Source organism: Syngnathoides biaculeatus, chromosome 8 (assembly GCF_019802595.1).
Source record: "Syngnathoides biaculeatus isolate LvHL_M chromosome 8, ASM1980259v1, whole genome shotgun sequence".
In the NCBI taxonomy this organism is placed as follows: Eukaryota; Metazoa; Chordata; class Actinopteri; order Syngnathiformes; family Syngnathidae; genus Syngnathoides; species Syngnathoides biaculeatus.
The window spans coordinates 15,517,772-15,535,673 of record NC_084647.1 but is presented as its reverse complement, the minus strand read 5'-3'; the positions used below and the strand labels follow the sequence as shown (position 1 = coordinate 15,535,673).

At 42.6% G+C, this 17,902-nt stretch overlaps 3 protein-coding genes across 3 annotated transcripts in view; all 3 read right to left on the bottom strand.

Moving 5' to 3' along the window:
• Positions 1 to 3,591, bottom strand: part of nectin3a (nectin cell adhesion molecule 3a) — a 44,295-nt gene extending 40,704 nt beyond the window's left edge. The window contains exon 1 of the mRNA XM_061827650.1: positions 3,405 to 3,591. Within this exon, the coding sequence (XP_061683634.1) occupies positions 3,405 to 3,459 (55 nt within the window). The 5' untranslated portion in view covers positions 3,460 to 3,591. The remainder of the gene's footprint in view (positions 1 to 3,404) is intronic.
• A 5,226-nt stretch (positions 3,592 to 8,817) lies between these two features.
• LOC133505212 (diablo IAP-binding mitochondrial protein-like) lies at positions 8,818 to 12,853 on the bottom strand. Its single transcript, XM_061828238.1, has 6 exons — positions 12,715 to 12,853; positions 11,733 to 11,841; positions 11,145 to 11,267; positions 9,549 to 9,659; positions 9,362 to 9,458; positions 8,818 to 9,269 (listed from the first exon to the last, which is right to left on the bottom strand). Exons 1-6 carry the CDS (start codon positions 12,756 to 12,758, stop codon positions 9,067 to 9,069), a joined length of 687 nt encoding a protein of 228 aa, XP_061684222.1. The 5' UTR covers positions 12,759 to 12,853; the 3' UTR covers positions 8,818 to 9,066.
• Positions 12,854 to 14,299: 1,446 nt separating this feature from the next.
• Positions 14,300 to 17,609, bottom strand: LOC133504951 (diablo IAP-binding mitochondrial protein-like). The gene is made up of 6 exons (XM_061827701.1): positions 17,403 to 17,609; positions 16,720 to 16,849; positions 16,241 to 16,366; positions 14,977 to 15,087; positions 14,617 to 14,713; positions 14,300 to 14,505 (listed from the first exon to the last, which is right to left on the bottom strand). The coding sequence occupies exons 1-6, from the start codon at positions 17,513 to 17,515 to the stop codon at positions 14,300 to 14,302; spliced, it is 783 nt and encodes a 260-aa protein (XP_061683685.1). The 5' UTR covers positions 17,516 to 17,609.
• Positions 17,610 to 17,902: the final 293 nt, after the last annotated feature.

Genomic DNA, 17,902 nt, shown 5'->3' with positions numbered 1-17,902 from the left:
CTAACGCACATTGGTAAAGTACAACTTTTCGTGTGTTTGTTTTTTGGAAGTTTATTCATCTTTCTTCAGCATGGGCCCCAAGACACTTTAGTGGAATTGTGTGTGTGCATACATTTGTACTTGTATTTTCTGTCAGCTGTCAAATGTTTGCCTCCCCCTCCGTCCCACACGATGCCTTTCGTTTGCCAGTCACCCTTCGCTTCGTGGGGGTAAATTAACATCATCTTCTTTTCCTTACGGCTTGTCCTGTTAGGGGTCGCCACAGCGTGTCATCTTTTTCCATCTAAGACTATATCCTGCATCCTCCTTTCTAACACCATCTGCCCTCATGTCTTCTCTCATCAACCTTTTCTTTGGTCTTCCTCTCGCTCTTTTGCCTGGCAGCTCCATCCTCAGCACCCTTCTACCAATATACTCACTCTCTCGTCTCTGGACATGTCCAAACCATCGAAGTCTGCTCTCTCAAACCTTGTCTCCAAAACATCCAACTTTGGCTGTCCCTCTAATGAGCTAATTTCTAATCCTATCCAACCTCCTCACTCTGAGTGAGAACCTCAACATCTTCACTTCTGCCACCTCCAGTTCTACTTCCTGTTGTCCCTTCAGTGCCACAGTCTCTTATCCGTACACCATGGCCGGTTTTATAAACTTTGCCTTTCTTTTTAGCAGAAACTTTTCTGTCACATAACACACCAGACACCTTCTGCCAGCTGTTTTAGTCTGCTTAGTCCCATTTCTTCACTTCCAGACCACACTCACCATTACTCTGGAATGTTGACCCCAAGTATTTGAAGTCATCCACCCTCGCTATATCTTCTCCCTTGAGCATCACTCTTCCCCCTCCACCTTTATATACTTTGAATGCTCATTAGTGCTGGAGGAGGGGGATTCGGGTGGCTTGGAACGGATTAGGCTATTTATGTGTAAAAATTGCTTTTGCTTACAAAATGACTTTCAGAATGAATTAATTTCGTAAGCAGAGGTACCACTGTACTAGAATGACAAAATTACAGTATTTGTTCCAATTAAAATAAAAAAACAAAATGTAGGAATATTAAACGGGTTACAAAGACAAGAAAAAGTTCTTTTTTTTATTCCAATAAAAACTTGTGAATGCAACGAAATATTCTTCTACTATGTTACATGGCACAATCACTTGATGAAATAGAATTATGTTCATTCCATTCATCTAAAGGCCACTTTATAACCGCCACAGTTGTGAAGGTGACAATGCCCGCACTGCATCACGTGACCTACGCATTGCCCCGTGCAGTGCTTGTGCGTAGCATATAAAAAAAGAATTAATGAGAACTAAAGAAGCCTTAACTTTAAACTTCAGTTCCCTTACACATAGACGCTACCATCCTGCCGCCCAGAGCAAATCCACAGGCCGACTTACAATTCATCCTCCACATTCTGTTAGCATATTATTTGCGCAAGTGCATCAACAACTTCCAGACATACGCGGTCGGGTGCTCACGAAGTCGCTGTGTACACTGAATACAATACTGGAACTAAACTTAACTGAACTTGAAGGAAACTACCATGTGTTGCACAGGTTTAAAAAATATTTTACATTTAATGGATAAAATGAAAATGTGATGCACTTCAAATTTAAATATAACTCAGCTGTACTGGAGATCTTAAGCGACTAATTTACAGTTTGAATATTTAATTTTGCATTTCTTTCACACACCACTAGAGGGTGCCCACGTACCACACTGAATTAATTACCTTGCCTATAAAATATAGCACGTTTTACAAAGGCCCATATTTCATACAAGAAAAATGGTGCACCACAGTATCAAACAAACACGTCACAAATTATGCTGGAATAATGCTGATTACTCAGTTTACTCACTAATGTACTTAGCACTATGAAATGTGGGCCCGTTGACTTGAACACAGGTTAATTACCATCTGGTGCCAGAGGATGTAATTGTTCTGCCTGTCAATAGGTATCGCTGGATTAAAAAAAAAAATTTCAATTTTTCAAGACTAGATTACAATTTTGGGAGCAATTAAAGCGGAATCAGAAAATATCCCACAGCGCAGTTGTTGCAAATGACTACAATACAGATAACCAATAAATCCAACTTCAATAGGGCACCCCCCCACCCCTCGTTTTCTTTGGTTTCCCATTCAGACATCCAGACTACATTGTCTACTTAAATTGTGTGCCTTGTAATAATAAATATATATTTTTTAAAATTTAAAAAGGCCCTCCTCAACTGCACGACACCGGTCTGTAAAGGACAACAGGGAATTAGGTGGAGGGTGGAGGGCTTGGGGCGGTCCCCCAGATGGAATTCAGCCCAAGATGCAGGTCATTCCTCCCGGAGACTCCGCAGTGCCTCCCCTGGAGTGACCCTTCACTTCCCACAAGCCTGCACTACACCCCAGCCCCATCCCCCCCACAACGACCACCACCACTGACAAAACTAGCCCCACCACTCCACATCAAAGTCAACACAACAATCTGCTTGTTTTAATCACCATTTTTTGTATTGAAATTACCTATTTGGGTTGATTGGAGTGACCTTTTTTTTTTTTTTTAAACACACACACCCTCCAAAAAATGGTTAAAAAAGTAAAACAATTTTTTTTAACTACAGAAATATTACAAAACATATGTATAAAAATAGCTAGTGGGGGGGGGGGGAAATCACAATATTATGAAAAATACAAAATACTTCATGAAAAAAATGCACAATTCTAAATATGCAATCAAATTATCAAATATCTGGATGACTTTCAGGTTGGTTAATGAAAAATGCGAACTGCTACTTAAAAGAAATGCAAAAAAAAAGTTAATAAAATGTTTTTTTAAAAACTAAATATTAGATGAAAACTGCAACTATATCTAAAGCTCAAGAACGAGAAGCACAAACATATAAGGCTAATGGAAAAAATATTGCATGTTTGGTGGAGGGAGCGAAGGGGAAAGGACGTCCTCCAAATGGCATGGAACCAGAGCTCCGGGACAAAGTTGCCGAAGAGTCCGCCGCAGTGCCTCCCCTGAAGCGGGCCTGCGTGTGCCCCACTCTCGCCCTCTGCCAGACCTCACGCCCGCGGCGGAGCAAAACTACGCCGCCTCCCTTCGCTCTCGCCCGAAAACAACGCCAGACACACCACCTTGGCATCAAAGTCAGCACTCACATACCACGCACCTATCGGGCTGTCTTTTATCGCCATTTTGACACCTTTGAAGGACTTTTTACAGCCGCTTGGAGTGATGGTGAAAACCTCATCAAGCTAGCAGCAGCCCCAGCAAACCGAACCAAAAAAAAAAAAAAAAAAAAAAAGCTGGCACGACTCGCCGGTCTCTCACAGATGTTACAAAGAAGAAGAAAAAAACGCCACACAAACTTCTCGCAACTAACTAAAGACTACGAGCGACTCACCCGCAAGTCCGTAAACGACGAGGAGTGTTGTTAAAAGTCCGAACAGCGGCTCCATGGCTCCGTGGACCGGACCGTGTCGTCCTCGTGCGGTCCGAACTGCTGCTGAGGAAAAAGCTTGCTCGCCTCCTCCACGCGAGATGTGGGCTGTACCACTTGGACACGGCTTGGGATGTACCAACAAAAACTTGAATGACGCAAAAACACCACAAAGCCAATCGGGCAAAACAAAAAATACAACAACCCATGTAACTCTCAATGACAATGTGACTGACGGCATCCATTTAATCACAAAGACCAAAGAGATATGTTTAAAAAAAAAAAAAGAAGAAAGACAGTCTGCTAAAATGACAAAACATACCATGCAATAAATAGCATTTAAACAAATGGAAATCTGCTGAGTCAAAATCATCAGAAATAAAAACATCTAAAAAAAGGATAGGATAGTTCTTTACCTTGACATAAAGGACGGGTGATTGCGCCTTATTTCACTTTTGTTAGTAACTAACCCTTCAAAAACACAACAAAAATCTTAAAATAAAAATGGAAAAATAAAAAAAATATAACTTTGACTGTTTCAAGATTATTTAAAAAAATATATTGATCAAATAAAAATAAAGGGGCGGCACGGTGAAGCTGGGATGGGCCCCACTCTTGTGAGGATAAGCGGCTAAGAAAATGGATGGATGGTTAAAACAGCATGTCAACCCCCGTGTCTGACACAAGGATCTAGTTGTCCTTGTCTCTTTTTTTCCCCCCTTGGAAGAAAGAAGTTTTAACGGGATGTGTTTCAAGGTTCTGCCTAGGCCCTTGTGAGGATAAGCGGTGAAGAAAATGGATGGATGGAAAATAAAGGAATGATACTGGAGTGTGACTTGCTATTTTTCAAGGTACTTTGAGATGTAGTAACAAGCCCAAATAATGATTTTGCTCCTTTGGGTGGTATCGGAAACAATGAAGTGGCTTTGCTGCGAAAAGCATTGCACAACAAGGAAGCTTAGGAGATGACTTCCTTGAGGGCAAAGTAGCCGACCGCCTATGACGGTGCGGCACTTTTGGCACGGCCTGACAATTTTGCAGAGTCGGCAGTTTGGGGGAGCCATCCTATTTAATCACTTAAGATAAACAAAAGCGCTTCGTCCCGTGAACGCGCCAAAGTTGACTTCCGAGTGATTTCAAAACACATTTCGCCAGATGAAAATCACAAAGTGAACTAATTCATTCATGTCGCTATCATTCGTGCGGCTTCTTCAGACCAAAAACGGCAGATTTCCTGTTTTTGGGGTTTTTTTTGTTTGTTTCTGTGGCATTGCGGTTCCACTCATGATGGACCCGTCGACCAAATTCCATGTCCCTAAGTCAAGCAGACTTGCTGGGGCTGAATTTATAAACATTCAAAAAAAGGTGAAGACATTTTTCTCTTTGAAGGAAAAGTGGAAATAACCAAAACAATGGCCGCTTCAACGCGAAATGCCAGGCCGCCCGTGTCTTTCCGAGCATGGGTCCTCGAGACTTTTTGGTGGGTCAACCCTCGGTGGACACGTCGAACAAATTTAATGTCGCTCAGGGAAACGGGCTCGAAGGGCTGAATTTTCAAAGACTTCTCGGTGTGGTGAAACAATTTCAAGTGGGCCTCATGGTGAATAAAGGATGAGCTGTAATGTGTTTCCTCGCTATACCTCCTGCCCCTAAGCAGCCCTTGGTGGCCTATTAATATCCTGAGAGGGCCTAAAATCCCCGGGAGGGAAGCGGTGCCCTTTTCCACAAATCAATCAACCCGACCTCTTCCAGTGCCAGTTTACATAGCAACAACACTCGTTCATGGCTCACATGATAAATCATTTCTTTATGAGTCCTCACAATACAAGCCTGCCGACGTAAGGAGTTGAGACAACCTCAAAACTGGAGTTCAACTAACAATTCAGAAAATCAATCAAAACTTCTAGTTCAGACCATCGGCGGAATGAGACTTGAGCTCATTTTTTTGGGGGGAGCTCACAGTTCTGAGGTTCCGGGTTCAATTCCGGTCTTGCCTGTGTGGAGTTTGCATGTTCTCCCGTGCCTAGGTGAGTTTCCTCCGGGCACTCCGGTTTCCTCCCACATCCCCAAAACATCCAACAATAATTGGATACTCTAAATTGCCTGTAGGTGTCATTGTGAGTGCGGCTGTTTGTCTCCATGTGCCCTGCGATTGGCTGGCGACCAGTTCAGGGTGTACCCCTGGCTCGTACCCGTTGACAGCTGAAATCGGCTCCAGCACTCCCCACACCTTTTGTGAGGATTAGCGGCGAAGAAAATCGATAGATAGATGTTTGTTTTTGATTTGACAGCGTCACAACTTGGCAGAGAGGGTGTGAGATGTTTTGCTTTTTTTTTTTTTTTTTTTTTTTTTGCATAACTACACAATCATTTAGGGATCTTAATGTTGATTTTAGGGGTCCTAACCAAATACAACTCAATATTTTTAATGTGTTTGTGGGGGGCAGCAAGATGTATTGGGGCTTCAGCCCCCCGTAAAATAGATCTAGTGACGCCACTGCCTCCACCCAGCCTTGATCTCCTCCATCTTGTTCCCAAACCCACATCCATCAATTTTCTTTAGCCACTTATCCTCACAAGGGTTGCAAGGAGTGCTGGAGCCTATCCCAGCTGTCAACGGGCAGGTGGCGGGGTACACCCTGAACTGGTTGCCAGCCAATCCCAGGGAACATGGAGACAAACAGCCGCACTCACAATCACACCTAGGGGCAATTTAGTGTCCAGTGAACGCTTTTGGGATGTGGGAGGAAAGCAGAGTGCCTGGAGAAAACACACGCAGGCACGGGGAGAACATGCGAACTCCACACAGATGGGGCTGGGATCGAAGCTGGGTCCTCAGAACTGTGAGGCCAACGCTTTAACAGCTGATCCACCGTGACACCATTTTTTTTTTTTTAAAGGCCTCACTCTAAAGTGGAGTTGTGTTAAGTTTATTTCTGTTCTGTCTTCCTTTCGGCTTTTTCCCTTTCCTATCTTTTTTGTTTGTGGCCGGGTTTCCCCGACTAGACGGTTTAAAAAAAACGGGTCCAATATAATACTTTTGCTGTTCTTAACCAAGTAAACATAATTACGGTGGCCATAAAGTCAGTTTTTCACTCCCCCCCCCCCCTCCTGTACACATCAAAGAACACATTTTATTCATTAGTGCTGTGTTGAATTGATATAAGAAAATGGAAACGTGCTGCTATAGCGCCATCCGATGGCGCACCTTTACAAAGCCTGACTTTGGCCACAAGTCAAAATGGAAATGATTATAATTTTTTTTTATTGTGTCGATGTTTTAAAACATATTTATTATGAATGACACTTGAACGCACCAGCATGTTGTTGGATTAAGTCGCAGAAACGGCTTCAGTCAGGAAAAAAAAAAAGTTTGTTTGCTGTGGGAAGTATCAAAAACATATTTGTTCAGAAGCAGTTTGGGATCACAAACATGCAACTGTTGACGGGAACAACCTTGGGCCATCAACCACATGCTGCTTCCCCAAGTCTAAAGATCAAAGAGGCTATGACGTGAATAGACGCCTTTTCTTGAAATTTCCATCACCCCAATAAACTACTGAGAAGTAAAAACTGACCCCTTAGGGCTGGGAGAATAATTAATGTTATCGATTACTGTAAATCAATTTTATTGTTCGGGAGTTTTAAAATTAATTTTCTTCCACAACACGACAAAGCGCCAGAGCCAACCAACAGGAAAAAAACGCTAGTTTATGAAAAATAGAGTCAGTGTGGTCCCAACTTAACAATTTTTCTGGTCCCTCTGGGAACCAGCGACTATTACCGCGATTCGTCAACCTGCCTTTCGCATTATGCATTGTGTTAACATTAAGCTTGCGGAATGCACTTTTTGGTTACTGGTGTTTTGAGGATAGTTTGTGAGTAAACCTCAGCCGGGACTGGCAATAAGCAGCTTGAAGATTCTTATGGGAATAATTGTTGAGGAGAGTAATGTTGCATTCACAACAAACACACAGGATCATTTGCATCTGAAGGCACCAATCTGTAATAAAATAAAAACATTTCTCTGGAAGTTGATGCAAGTTCATGGCGGCGGTGAAACCTGTTTCAAAGAAATCCCCAACATATATACAGTAATACAGTGAAGAAAATAAGTATTTGAACACCCTGCAATATTGCAAGTTCTCTCACTTAGAAATCATGGAGGGGTCTGAAATTTTCATCGTGCATGTCCACTGTGAGAGAGATAATCTAAAAATAAAAATCCAGAAATCACAATGGATGATTTTTTTTAATGATTTTTTTTGTGTGATACAGCTGCAAATAAGTATTTGAACACCTGAGGAAACCAATGTTAATATTTGGTACAGTAGCCTTTGTTTGCAATTACAGAGGTCAAACGTTTCCTGTAGTTGTTCACCAGGTTTGCACACACTGCAAGAGGGATTTTGGCCCACTCCTCCACACAGATCTCTTGATCAGACAGCTTTCTGGGCTGTCGCTGAGAAACACTCCTCCAAAGATTTTCTATTGGGTTTAGGTCTGGAGACTGGCTACGCCACCCCAGAACCTTGACCTGCTTCTGACAGAGCCACTCCTCGGTTTTCCTGATTGTGTGCTTCGGGTCATTGTCATGTTGAAATATCCAGCCACGACCCAGCTTCAATGCTCTGACTGAGGGAAAGAAGTTGGTTCCCAAAATCTCACAATTCATGGTCGCGGTCATCCTCTCCTTAATACAGTGTGCATGTCATGTGCAGAAAAACACCCCCAAACCATGATGCTACCACCCCCCCATGCTTCACAGTAGGGATGTTGTTCTTGGGATAGACCTCATCTGTCTTCCTCCAAACACGGTGAGTGGAATTATGACCAAAAAGTCCAATTTTGGTCTCATCTGACCACAAAACTTGGGGTGGGTGGGTGTTTGGTGGGGGGGAGAATTGAATAAAATCAGGATTTTGTGCAAAAGGACCCGAGGTTTACTTTTCAGAGCATTTCGCCCCGTGAGCACCTGATGGACTCCGACTGATGGGCCTTCCGACACGCTTTGTGAACCTCTAAGTGTTGCGATGACGGACCGAACGAGGGACATCACGCACGGCTAATTTACTTGGAATGACGCTGCCGAGTGACTTTTGAAACGACAAACAGCAACTCCCACACGCGTCTAACGTTACCACACGACGGTCAAGGGTTTTAGGAAGCGGTTTGAAGAAAAACAGTGTTTGTCTTGACATGGGGGTGTGGGGGGCGTTTTGTTCCCAAAGCTTCAGATGCTACAAATGCGCTTTTCACACTTCCTCAAGCAAACCTTCATTCGGAAGCTCTTTTGGGATTATTTTTCACAGCAACTAGAGACAAAGGAACCGACAACAAAATCTGTTTTGCGCTAGAACAAATGATGCGACAAAAATCTCTTGTAATCTCATGTGCTTTTATTCAGTGTTGACAAAAAGTAATCACTCCAAAGTTGACATGAAAGACTGAATACAACAAGCAGTGCAAAGACCTCCGCCAACGTCAGAACATAAAGAAAGTTAGAAACTCCTGAATTTCCAAAGACCTCCACCAAGGCAATCGAGATTTGCATCGACGCGGCGGGGTCTCTCCCTCGGCCCAGTAAAGTTTGTTTATTCACTGATCTTGATTTGCGGTCGTCTCTTCAGTCCTCCCTGAGGTAAGCTTCGGGCACGTCGTCCTCGCTCTTCTCCAGAGCGGCGGCGCGCTGGGCGCTCGCCTGGACCTCCAGGGCTTTCACCTCCAGCAGCGTCTTGTCAAGACCTCTGGACAATTTGAGCGCCTCCTCGGCTTGGGAGCGGGCAAGCTGAATGTTGGTCTGCATGGTGATGGACGCGTGTTCCGCGCCTGCAAACGCACGCGTCGTGATGTAAAAGCATTAACGGCGCTGCGTTTTTCCCGGGACATTTCCCGAGTGGTTTATTTATTTACTTGCACACCTGAAGTATATGCTGCCTCTGCTGCTGTTTCACACAAGCGCAGGGCGGTGACCCACACGGCCTCAAAACGCTTGCAATCCTCTTGTCTGTCGTTGAGCTATCACAACAGAGAAGACATGATATTATCATCATGAACGTTGTTGTGATCTACCGCAGCGTTCGAGTCGCATCGGCGGCCATCTCTCACCTCCGCTCGCTGGCCAATCATCACCTGCCAAATAGAGTCCTCCTCCACCTGGCTCAGCTTTCCCAGCGAGGCCAGGTAGCGCTTTTGGAGCGTTATCAGCGTCTGCACAGCCTGCCCAAAAATAAAAACAAACAAACAAACAAAATAATACAGCTCATCAGTCTGCCATTTTGTGTCAAATCCTTCTCTGCATTAATGGAATTTTTGGCCATTTTATGGGTTTCTTCAGACACCTGAGAGATTCTGGCAGATTACTCCCAAATTATGAGAAGTTGCAAAAAAATTTTCTAATGCAGTCACTGTGATCTAACGGGCGCATATGCGTCCGAGCGCCATTGCACTCGCAAATCTGCACAGTCGAGCACGTGCATAAAATTTGTTACGAGTAGAAATACATAGATATTGAAAGAAGTCGCTTATTTTGTGTAGTCTTGACCAATGTTCCTTCGAAGCTGCGCCACTGTGCAATTGCGAACTTGTCGCACACTCTCAGCGCACATGAAAACCGATCCAGCGCAGTGAACGACAGCCTGACGTTTTTTTTTTTTTTTTTTTAAACACGGAAGCACACAGTCTTTAAAAACGAGCTGGTGCTCAGACTACTTCTACTTCCTAGTTTACTTGACACCACACCCCTCCGCTCTTAAAGGGTTACACTCATAATTACAAACAGAACACACACCCGCAACTTTATATCTGCGGGCATGACTGACCACTTCTTCCACACCTGTACATTTTTCAAATGTGAGTGACTGGTAATTGCCCAAAGATACACCAAAATGGTGGCAAAACCTCTCTTGGAAAAGGCCATGTCCTGATAAATTAAGCTTCTCCCCTCATTTTAAAATATTTCTACAGATACCACAAGATGAAACCAAAGGACTTCTTTTACATGATAGAGAGCTTTTGGTACCTGAAAAAATGCTGATCTTGTTTCACTTTACTGCCAAATGTACTTCCTCAGTGTGAAATTTGGACAAGTTTAGCTGGACCGAAATTGCCCCTCCCAGCACCAAAAGGAAGAGCGTTTACTTATTGGGCCTATCACTATACATCACAGGTATGGATAGGTGAACAAAGATAATTTATTTGGAGGAAATAAATTTGAATACGGCGGATCAGCTGGAAAGCGTTGGCCTCACAGTTCTTAGATCCCGGGTTCAATCCCAGCCCCGCCTGTGTGGAGTTTGGATGTTCTCCCCATGCCTGCGTGGGTCTTCTCCCGGCACTCCGGTTTTTTACCACATTCCAAAAACATGAATTGACTGAACACTCTAAATTGCCCCTGGGTGTGATTGTGAGTGCGGCTGTTTGTCTCCATGTGCCCTGCAATTGGCTGGCCACCAGTTCAGGGTATACCCCGCCTCCTGCCTGTTGAAAGCTTGGATGGGCTCCAGCAGTCCCCGCGACCCTTGTGAGGATAAGCAGCTAAGAAGATGGATGGATGGATGGACGGACAGATGGATGGTTGGTTGGTTGAAATTTTAACACTTGGACCAATTAATAAAAGTTGGATAATTAACCGCAGGATACGCCAACCTTTCACAGTAGTTGGCAAAGCTAAATTGCAAAGTTTTCTTGTCTGTTCAAACTCACTTTTGAATACTCGGTGATGGCATCTATGAGCGCCAAGGTGCTCTGCGATAGGAAGGTGCTGGAGCTGTCCGTTACCAACGAGGCCGCTCGTTTGATCAGAGACTCGTGAGTGAGACTGGGAACCTGCAACAGCACAAGAAACAGGTTGGAACATTATGGCAATTTTAAAAGTGGGAATGTTTCCATGGGAATCAAAGCAATTTAGCCAAACCAAATTGAAAGTTGGCTCTTAATGGGGAACTTGAATAGTGTTGGAAAATGCATTTATTTCACCTTGATTTTCAATTTGATTCTTCCTAATTTACTGTTCAATAAAATACATAAAACTTGATAAGTTCTAATTATAAGGTCTTGCGTTTAAATATTTTGCAGGAATGCCTCCCCTTCCAAATTTGATGAAATACTTTGTATTTTAATATTATTTTGCATGGATGTATGCTTCTGACAAACCAAAAGTTTTTATATGATTGCAATCCAAAATTCCTCAGCTTGAATTTCCACAAGAAATACTAAAAATGTTCTCAAAATTTTCCAGGAAAACTTCCACCCTAATACAACATGACAAAAAAAAAACTACATCTGTGGTACCTGAGTGAAGGGAACGGCGCACAGGGTGCCACCCAGGGTCACCGACACCATCCCTGCCACGCTCCTCCAGCTTGGTTTGCAGCGCCTGCACAGCACCTGGGCATTGCTCCTGCAAGAGGCCACAATATAGTCAGTGTTACCTTGCCGGTGAAGTTTTTCCTCCTACCAAAAATAACACGTCTCTCAAATCATCGTTCCCAACCCTTTATCGACTCCTTCTCCTGCTGCTGCTCCCAGATTGACTACAAGCAACTCATGTTTTCTGATTATTTTAAGATTTAACTTAACAGTCATACACTTATTCGTCTTGACACTCATTAATGATCAATTTGCGGCCACACAAACACAAAAACATGCTTGTATCTGTTGTTTATTTTAGGTTTATCTTCTATTTCAATTAATAGCTAAAAAGTACTCATTTGTGACTGCACATTGTATTCTTGGGTAAGCAAATCGAAAGCACAACCTGTTTTTTTTTTTTTTTCATTTTATTAGTATTTTATTTACACTTAAACATGAGAGGAGGTCCGTTTGCTCACTCAACTGCCAAGTAAGGACCCACAGCTACTTCTTGGCTGCCAACGGGCAGTGTGGGCGCACGTTGCAATTCTATTCTGCCATCGTCACCGCCCTCGCGTCATGTCACCTTTCGTTCCTCGTTATTTCTCAGGTGCACCTTAATGTGGTGGCTTGCGTGCACGCGTCAATACGACACCACTTTCTTCCATTTCAGCTGCATCAACCCGGTTAACGTGTTTGTAAACGTCTCGTTGATAACGTGTACATCGGTGTTGAATTAATTTGTCGTTCATGTTTGAATTCCTGCACTGTAGTTGCGTTTCACTATTTTCCTTTCCGGTCGAACCTATGCGTCTTATTTGCTCAGAATAGCAAGTCATACTGCTCTTTATATTTACATTTACACGTAATGTCGATATTGTGGGGAAATGTTTGATTTCAGTGAATTTAAAACAGAACCTACCGGAGTAAACGTAGGAAGGCTGCCCCCCGCCCGAGCGCGGCCATGTTGGTCCGCCACAATCAACGTTCCCGTCGCCGAAGGTACGTCAATACTTCCGGTCTCACGTGACGGGCTGCTGCCATCTGGTGGCCATAAGCCGTAAACGAAGACTTTTTCATGAAGTTTCGGAAACAATGGGTGGTGCCAGTGTACTTCCAGGTGCCAGAAAAGTGATTAACCGAGCCCAAGTGAAAAGTGTGACAAAAATGTCGTTTTAGGGGTTGTACTGGCAGATATTGTAGAGAACAGACTGGGAACCAAACCTCCATCATGTTCAGGTATTTTCTCATTGGTAAAATATGTCATCTGGGTTGTCTTTGAGTCTTTTAGCAACACACCATAGTTAGCCTTCTTGCTAACATTATTGCTTTAGTCTGCCATCTGTTGCAGCATCAAAAGAATATGTCTGTTTTATTTTTTTTTAATTAACAGATCAATTGGAGTTTAATTTACAGTCACTGTTACAGAAAACTCTCCTAAAAATGTTCAGGAGATAAAAGATTTGAAAGGGAATTATTCTTCGCTGCCTCGTGAGTGCCATTATATGGTAGCTTACATACACGGTACAATAAGTGCTGGCATGCCTGCTGACTGTAATCAGTGTGTATTATTAATGCATCCATTATTCGCGAAGGTGTAAGCAACTTAACACCCGTGAATAACGCAAACACTGTATGTGTGTCGCCAGTGGAAACAAACAAGAAGAACAACTTTCCTTTAGTGTTGCCAACTAGGAGATATTTTTCGCTGTGCAATAGAAACTTATGAGGACAATGAACGTGTTATTTATTATTCGTAATTTGCATCCCTGTCACAAAAAACACGTGAACATATTCAGTTGAAAACATAGACATTTTTATTTCTTCTTTCCAGCTGAGCTTTGTGATTATGATGAATGCATGTATGAAATGAAAATACTAACCAAAGATAAAGACTGTTTCTGATGCAACAAACCCGACCAAACATTGTGTTATTAAAACACTATTTTGCCTTCATTTTAGTGTAATCATGTGAAGAATAATAACGTAATAAATATGAAATACATTGGAAGAACAGCTTCCCCCTCCAATCAAAACACGTGGCAATCGTCCATCTTGTGAGTGTGAACGTGAACCGAGTTTGTCGAATAAGTGCCCTGCGATTGGCTAGCGTCCAGCGCAGGGCGTCGCCCGCGAGTATTTTGTAATGCCTCTCCATGTTTTGTAAAAAATTGACCAGAAAGAGAAAGTGTTTTTGAACTGAGCTGTCAATTTGCTTCTAAAAGCATTAATTAGTCGAATAAATAGCCCTAAATAATGACCAATTCAATGGCCCCTCCCACCCGGATAAGGTTAGATGCCACCAGAAGGCAGCAAAGCACAACTTTGTTCTAAGTGAAGCTCCTCCACCCACTTTGACATTGCTCTTTGACACCAAGATGGCAGCAATGGATTGTTTTGCTCAAATGAAGCTCCTCAACTCCCTTCAACATGGTTCCTGAACACTAAGGTGGCAATCAACGAAACAAATCTGGCTACCGGAACTACGAAGTGTCTTTCCTCCTCAATCAGTCCTCTCTCAAGTAAGCTTCATGTATTTCCAGCTCGTCCGCGTCCTCCAAGGAGGCGGCGTACTCTGCCATCCTTTGGATCTCGTCCACTTTGGTCTCAGCCAGCTTCTTGTCAGCCGCCGCCGCCGCGTTCCGGGCCCGGTCGGCCCGCGACCGCGCCAGGCTAACGCTGGCCGTCAACGTGGCGGATGCCTGCTCCGATCCTAAAAAGAAAAAGTGGGGTACTCCAGTCAGATGTAAGTGGACAATTTGAGGATGTGTACACATGTACACGTGCGTGGATAACATAAGCGTCTGTGTCCTGCTTCACTCACCAGCCGCGTACGCTGCCTCCGCTGCCATTTGGCACAAGTTGACGGCCTTGATCCAGGTGGTCTCGAAGCGTTTGCATTCATCCAGATGCCCGCTGACCTGTCAAGAGAGAGCCCAGAATGACATCAGACCGTTGTAAAATGTTCCCACGTTGCATCACACGCTTGTGAGGCGGATGCACTAACCACCTAAAAAAAAAATCTAACTTGAAAATGAAATCCTGGGAGATCACAAAGTTTTTTCCCATTTAAGTGACCCCCCCCCGACCCCCGCCTTAATGTTTTATGTGAAATGTTGAAAAAAAAGCGCTATTTAAATTTGGCATTGGAATTTTATGATTATTGATAAAGAGTTCAAGTTACCTCTGTCTTCTGTCCATAAATGGCCTGCTGAAGCGAGTCCTCCTCGGCGGGGCTCAGTTTTCCCAACGAGGTCAGGAAGCGTCTCTGCAGGGCGATGCGTGTGTGCAGAGCCTGGAAAGACGCACAAAAACCCTTCATGAGGCGTCGTTGCGCATTCGTTTGGACCATGGCGCTCACAGCGGAATTTTCATGTGATATCATGCTAGTTGGCACGGGTTTCTGCTCATTTGCACACCGTCAGACCTAAATTAATGGTTTTATTCATTTTTTTGTCAATGAATAATGGGCTAAATTATTTAATTGACTTAAAATAGGAAAACTGGTAAAATACTATTTTTTTAATTAATTACTTAGTTACATAGTTTCATGCATGTGATCAGTTTATTTAATTACAATTGAAATTAAAAAAATGAGAATTTATTTTTTTTTCCTAATTCAACATTTGAAATTCAAAAATGAAAAGACTTCTCCCTAAAAATCATGATTTTACTAAAATGAATTAGGAAAAAGTATTTTTTTAGCATAAGTATTATTATATTATCATGAAATGTGAATAAAAACAACTTAAATTCTGTGACTTTTTGTAAAGAAAAAAAATAATAAATAAATTAAAAAAAAAAAAGTAGCTCAGTGGTTAGAGCACTGGTTTGGTAAACCAGGGGTTGTGGGTTCGTACCCCACCGCGGCCTCCACTCCCTGAGAAGGGTTGCATCAGGAAGGGCATCCGGTGTAAAAATTGTGCCAAACATATATATGCGTTCATCTGAGATGACACGCTGTGGCAACCCCGAAATGGACAAGCCAAAACAAACTTCCTATTCTCCTAAGATTGTGATTCTAAAAGAATCACACGACTGTTGTAACGTAATGATTTTTTATTCCTGAACCAAAAAATAATTAGAACTACCGTTAAACTACTGTTGCGTCGTTCCAACTTTTTTTTTTCTTTGGGGGGTAAATAATTTGTTCTCATTAAAATCATTAATGTCTCATTCATTTTTGTTTTTTGTTTTGATAACATTTGACTTTATTCTCATACCTCACTTTATTTTTGAAAATGTGATTTTCTAAAAAAAAAAAGTATTCTCATAAAAGTGAGAGTAAAATATCACTAGTGAAATGGTAACTTTTTACGATTAAAAATACCAGACTTTAATGTTATAAAACAATCCTTTTTAAGAAGAAATATGTGACACCTTTCCTTCCCTTTGCCCTTCGGGGGTTCGGGACTGGAAAGGACTTTCAGTTTTGGGGCGTCACTCACCTTCGTGTAGGCATCGAGTGCGTCGACCAGTGCAAAGGTGCTCTGCGACAGGAGTGTGCCGGTGCCGTCGGTGACCAACGAAGTCGCCCTCCTGATCAGGGCGTCGTGAGTCAGGTGCTCCGCTTGCTGCAAGGAAAATACGTTTGAGTGGTGAAGCACCATGTGGCTCATAGTCCAAAAGCACATGGATCGTAAAAGCAAAAAAAAAAAAAAAAATCTACAAAGAGCGGCAGGCAGCAACTATCGCATTAGTGAGCAGATCTGACAAGACTGCATTGCGTGTATCTGCTCTAGCCATCTCTTCTAAAGCAGCATGTCACCAAGTTAGTTTAGTTAAACATCAGTCGGGAGCTCATGTTAAGAACAAATATGACAGCGCCTACTGATGAGTGAGAAGAATTTGTGTACTCCATTGCATGCACCCGCTTCATCCCACAAAAACTGAAGAAAAACGCAAGCAATATTGAGGTAAAACTGACCTGCGCAGACGGAGCAGAACAAAGGTGGCTCAAGTTTGAAGATGCGGCGCTTGTGTGCGAACTCGCTTGGCCTTCCTGCAACTTGCTGTTTGGCATCTTTCTGGCGCTGAACAGGACGCCTGCTGGATGGCTGTCAAGTGTGAAAAACACAAACAAGTTTGCATTTCTTCAACAAACCAACATTCATTTTAGGAGAATAAATTCCTAATTTTCCACAATGGTAAGCTTTTATTTTTTTTTTCAAAGAAGTCCTATTTAGAAAACGTTTTTCAGTTGAAAAATATTTTAAAATGTTTTAAAGTGAGTTTTTTTTTCATTTAGAAACGAATAGCAATATGATGGTGATACAAACATTTTTCCAAATTACTAGTCGTATTCTCTTATTGTATAAAAATAATAGTCATTATTTATAATAAAAGATTGACTACAAAAAAATATTGTAGTGGTGTTCAACATAGTCATTTTTTCAAGAATAATACTGTATATTTAGTCAAAGCAGGAATTTTTTTCAAGGAACAAAATGTGTTTTATTAGAATAAAGGTTGAATTGTTTTCAAGACCAAAAGTTTTAGTACGACAGTTTTTTTTTCCCTGAAAAGATATGAAGAGTCATAGTTTATTTAGAACGCTAGTCTTATTTTTTCAAGAATAATTTTTTTTTTTCTTTGGAAGCCCAGAAATACCTCATCAAGCGACTGCACGCTGCTCCTCTCCTGCTGGAAACGTCTCTTTGCGAGGCCAAAAGTCCCCCCGTGGCCCGGATGCCGCATGCTGAACACTGCCGCACGGCTTGCATTCTAAAAACCTTTCTGTCTTTTTGTTGAATACCGGCAAATCAAAACTCTTTATGTTTTTCTTCCGAAGCTTTGAAACATCCAGTTTGCTCCTGTGGCGCCCCGCCACTCGTATTTATGCAGCCTTGGAGAGAATCTGCGTCACAATCGATCTGTTGACTCTGCCTGCAAACGCATTCGTTTTCGCCTTATCTCCCCCCCCCACCTCTCAAAAAAAGGCGACGTACGTGCAGCATGCTGAGTTTGATTTACACGAACATAGAGAAGTGGGTGCATGCGACATGCGATCACATAATCTCAGATTTAATCTTTTGGCCTGGAGAAGCAGCAAGTGGTTCATTAGCCAAGGCTGTCCCTGTACGCTATGTTCCAACAATTAGATGTTATTC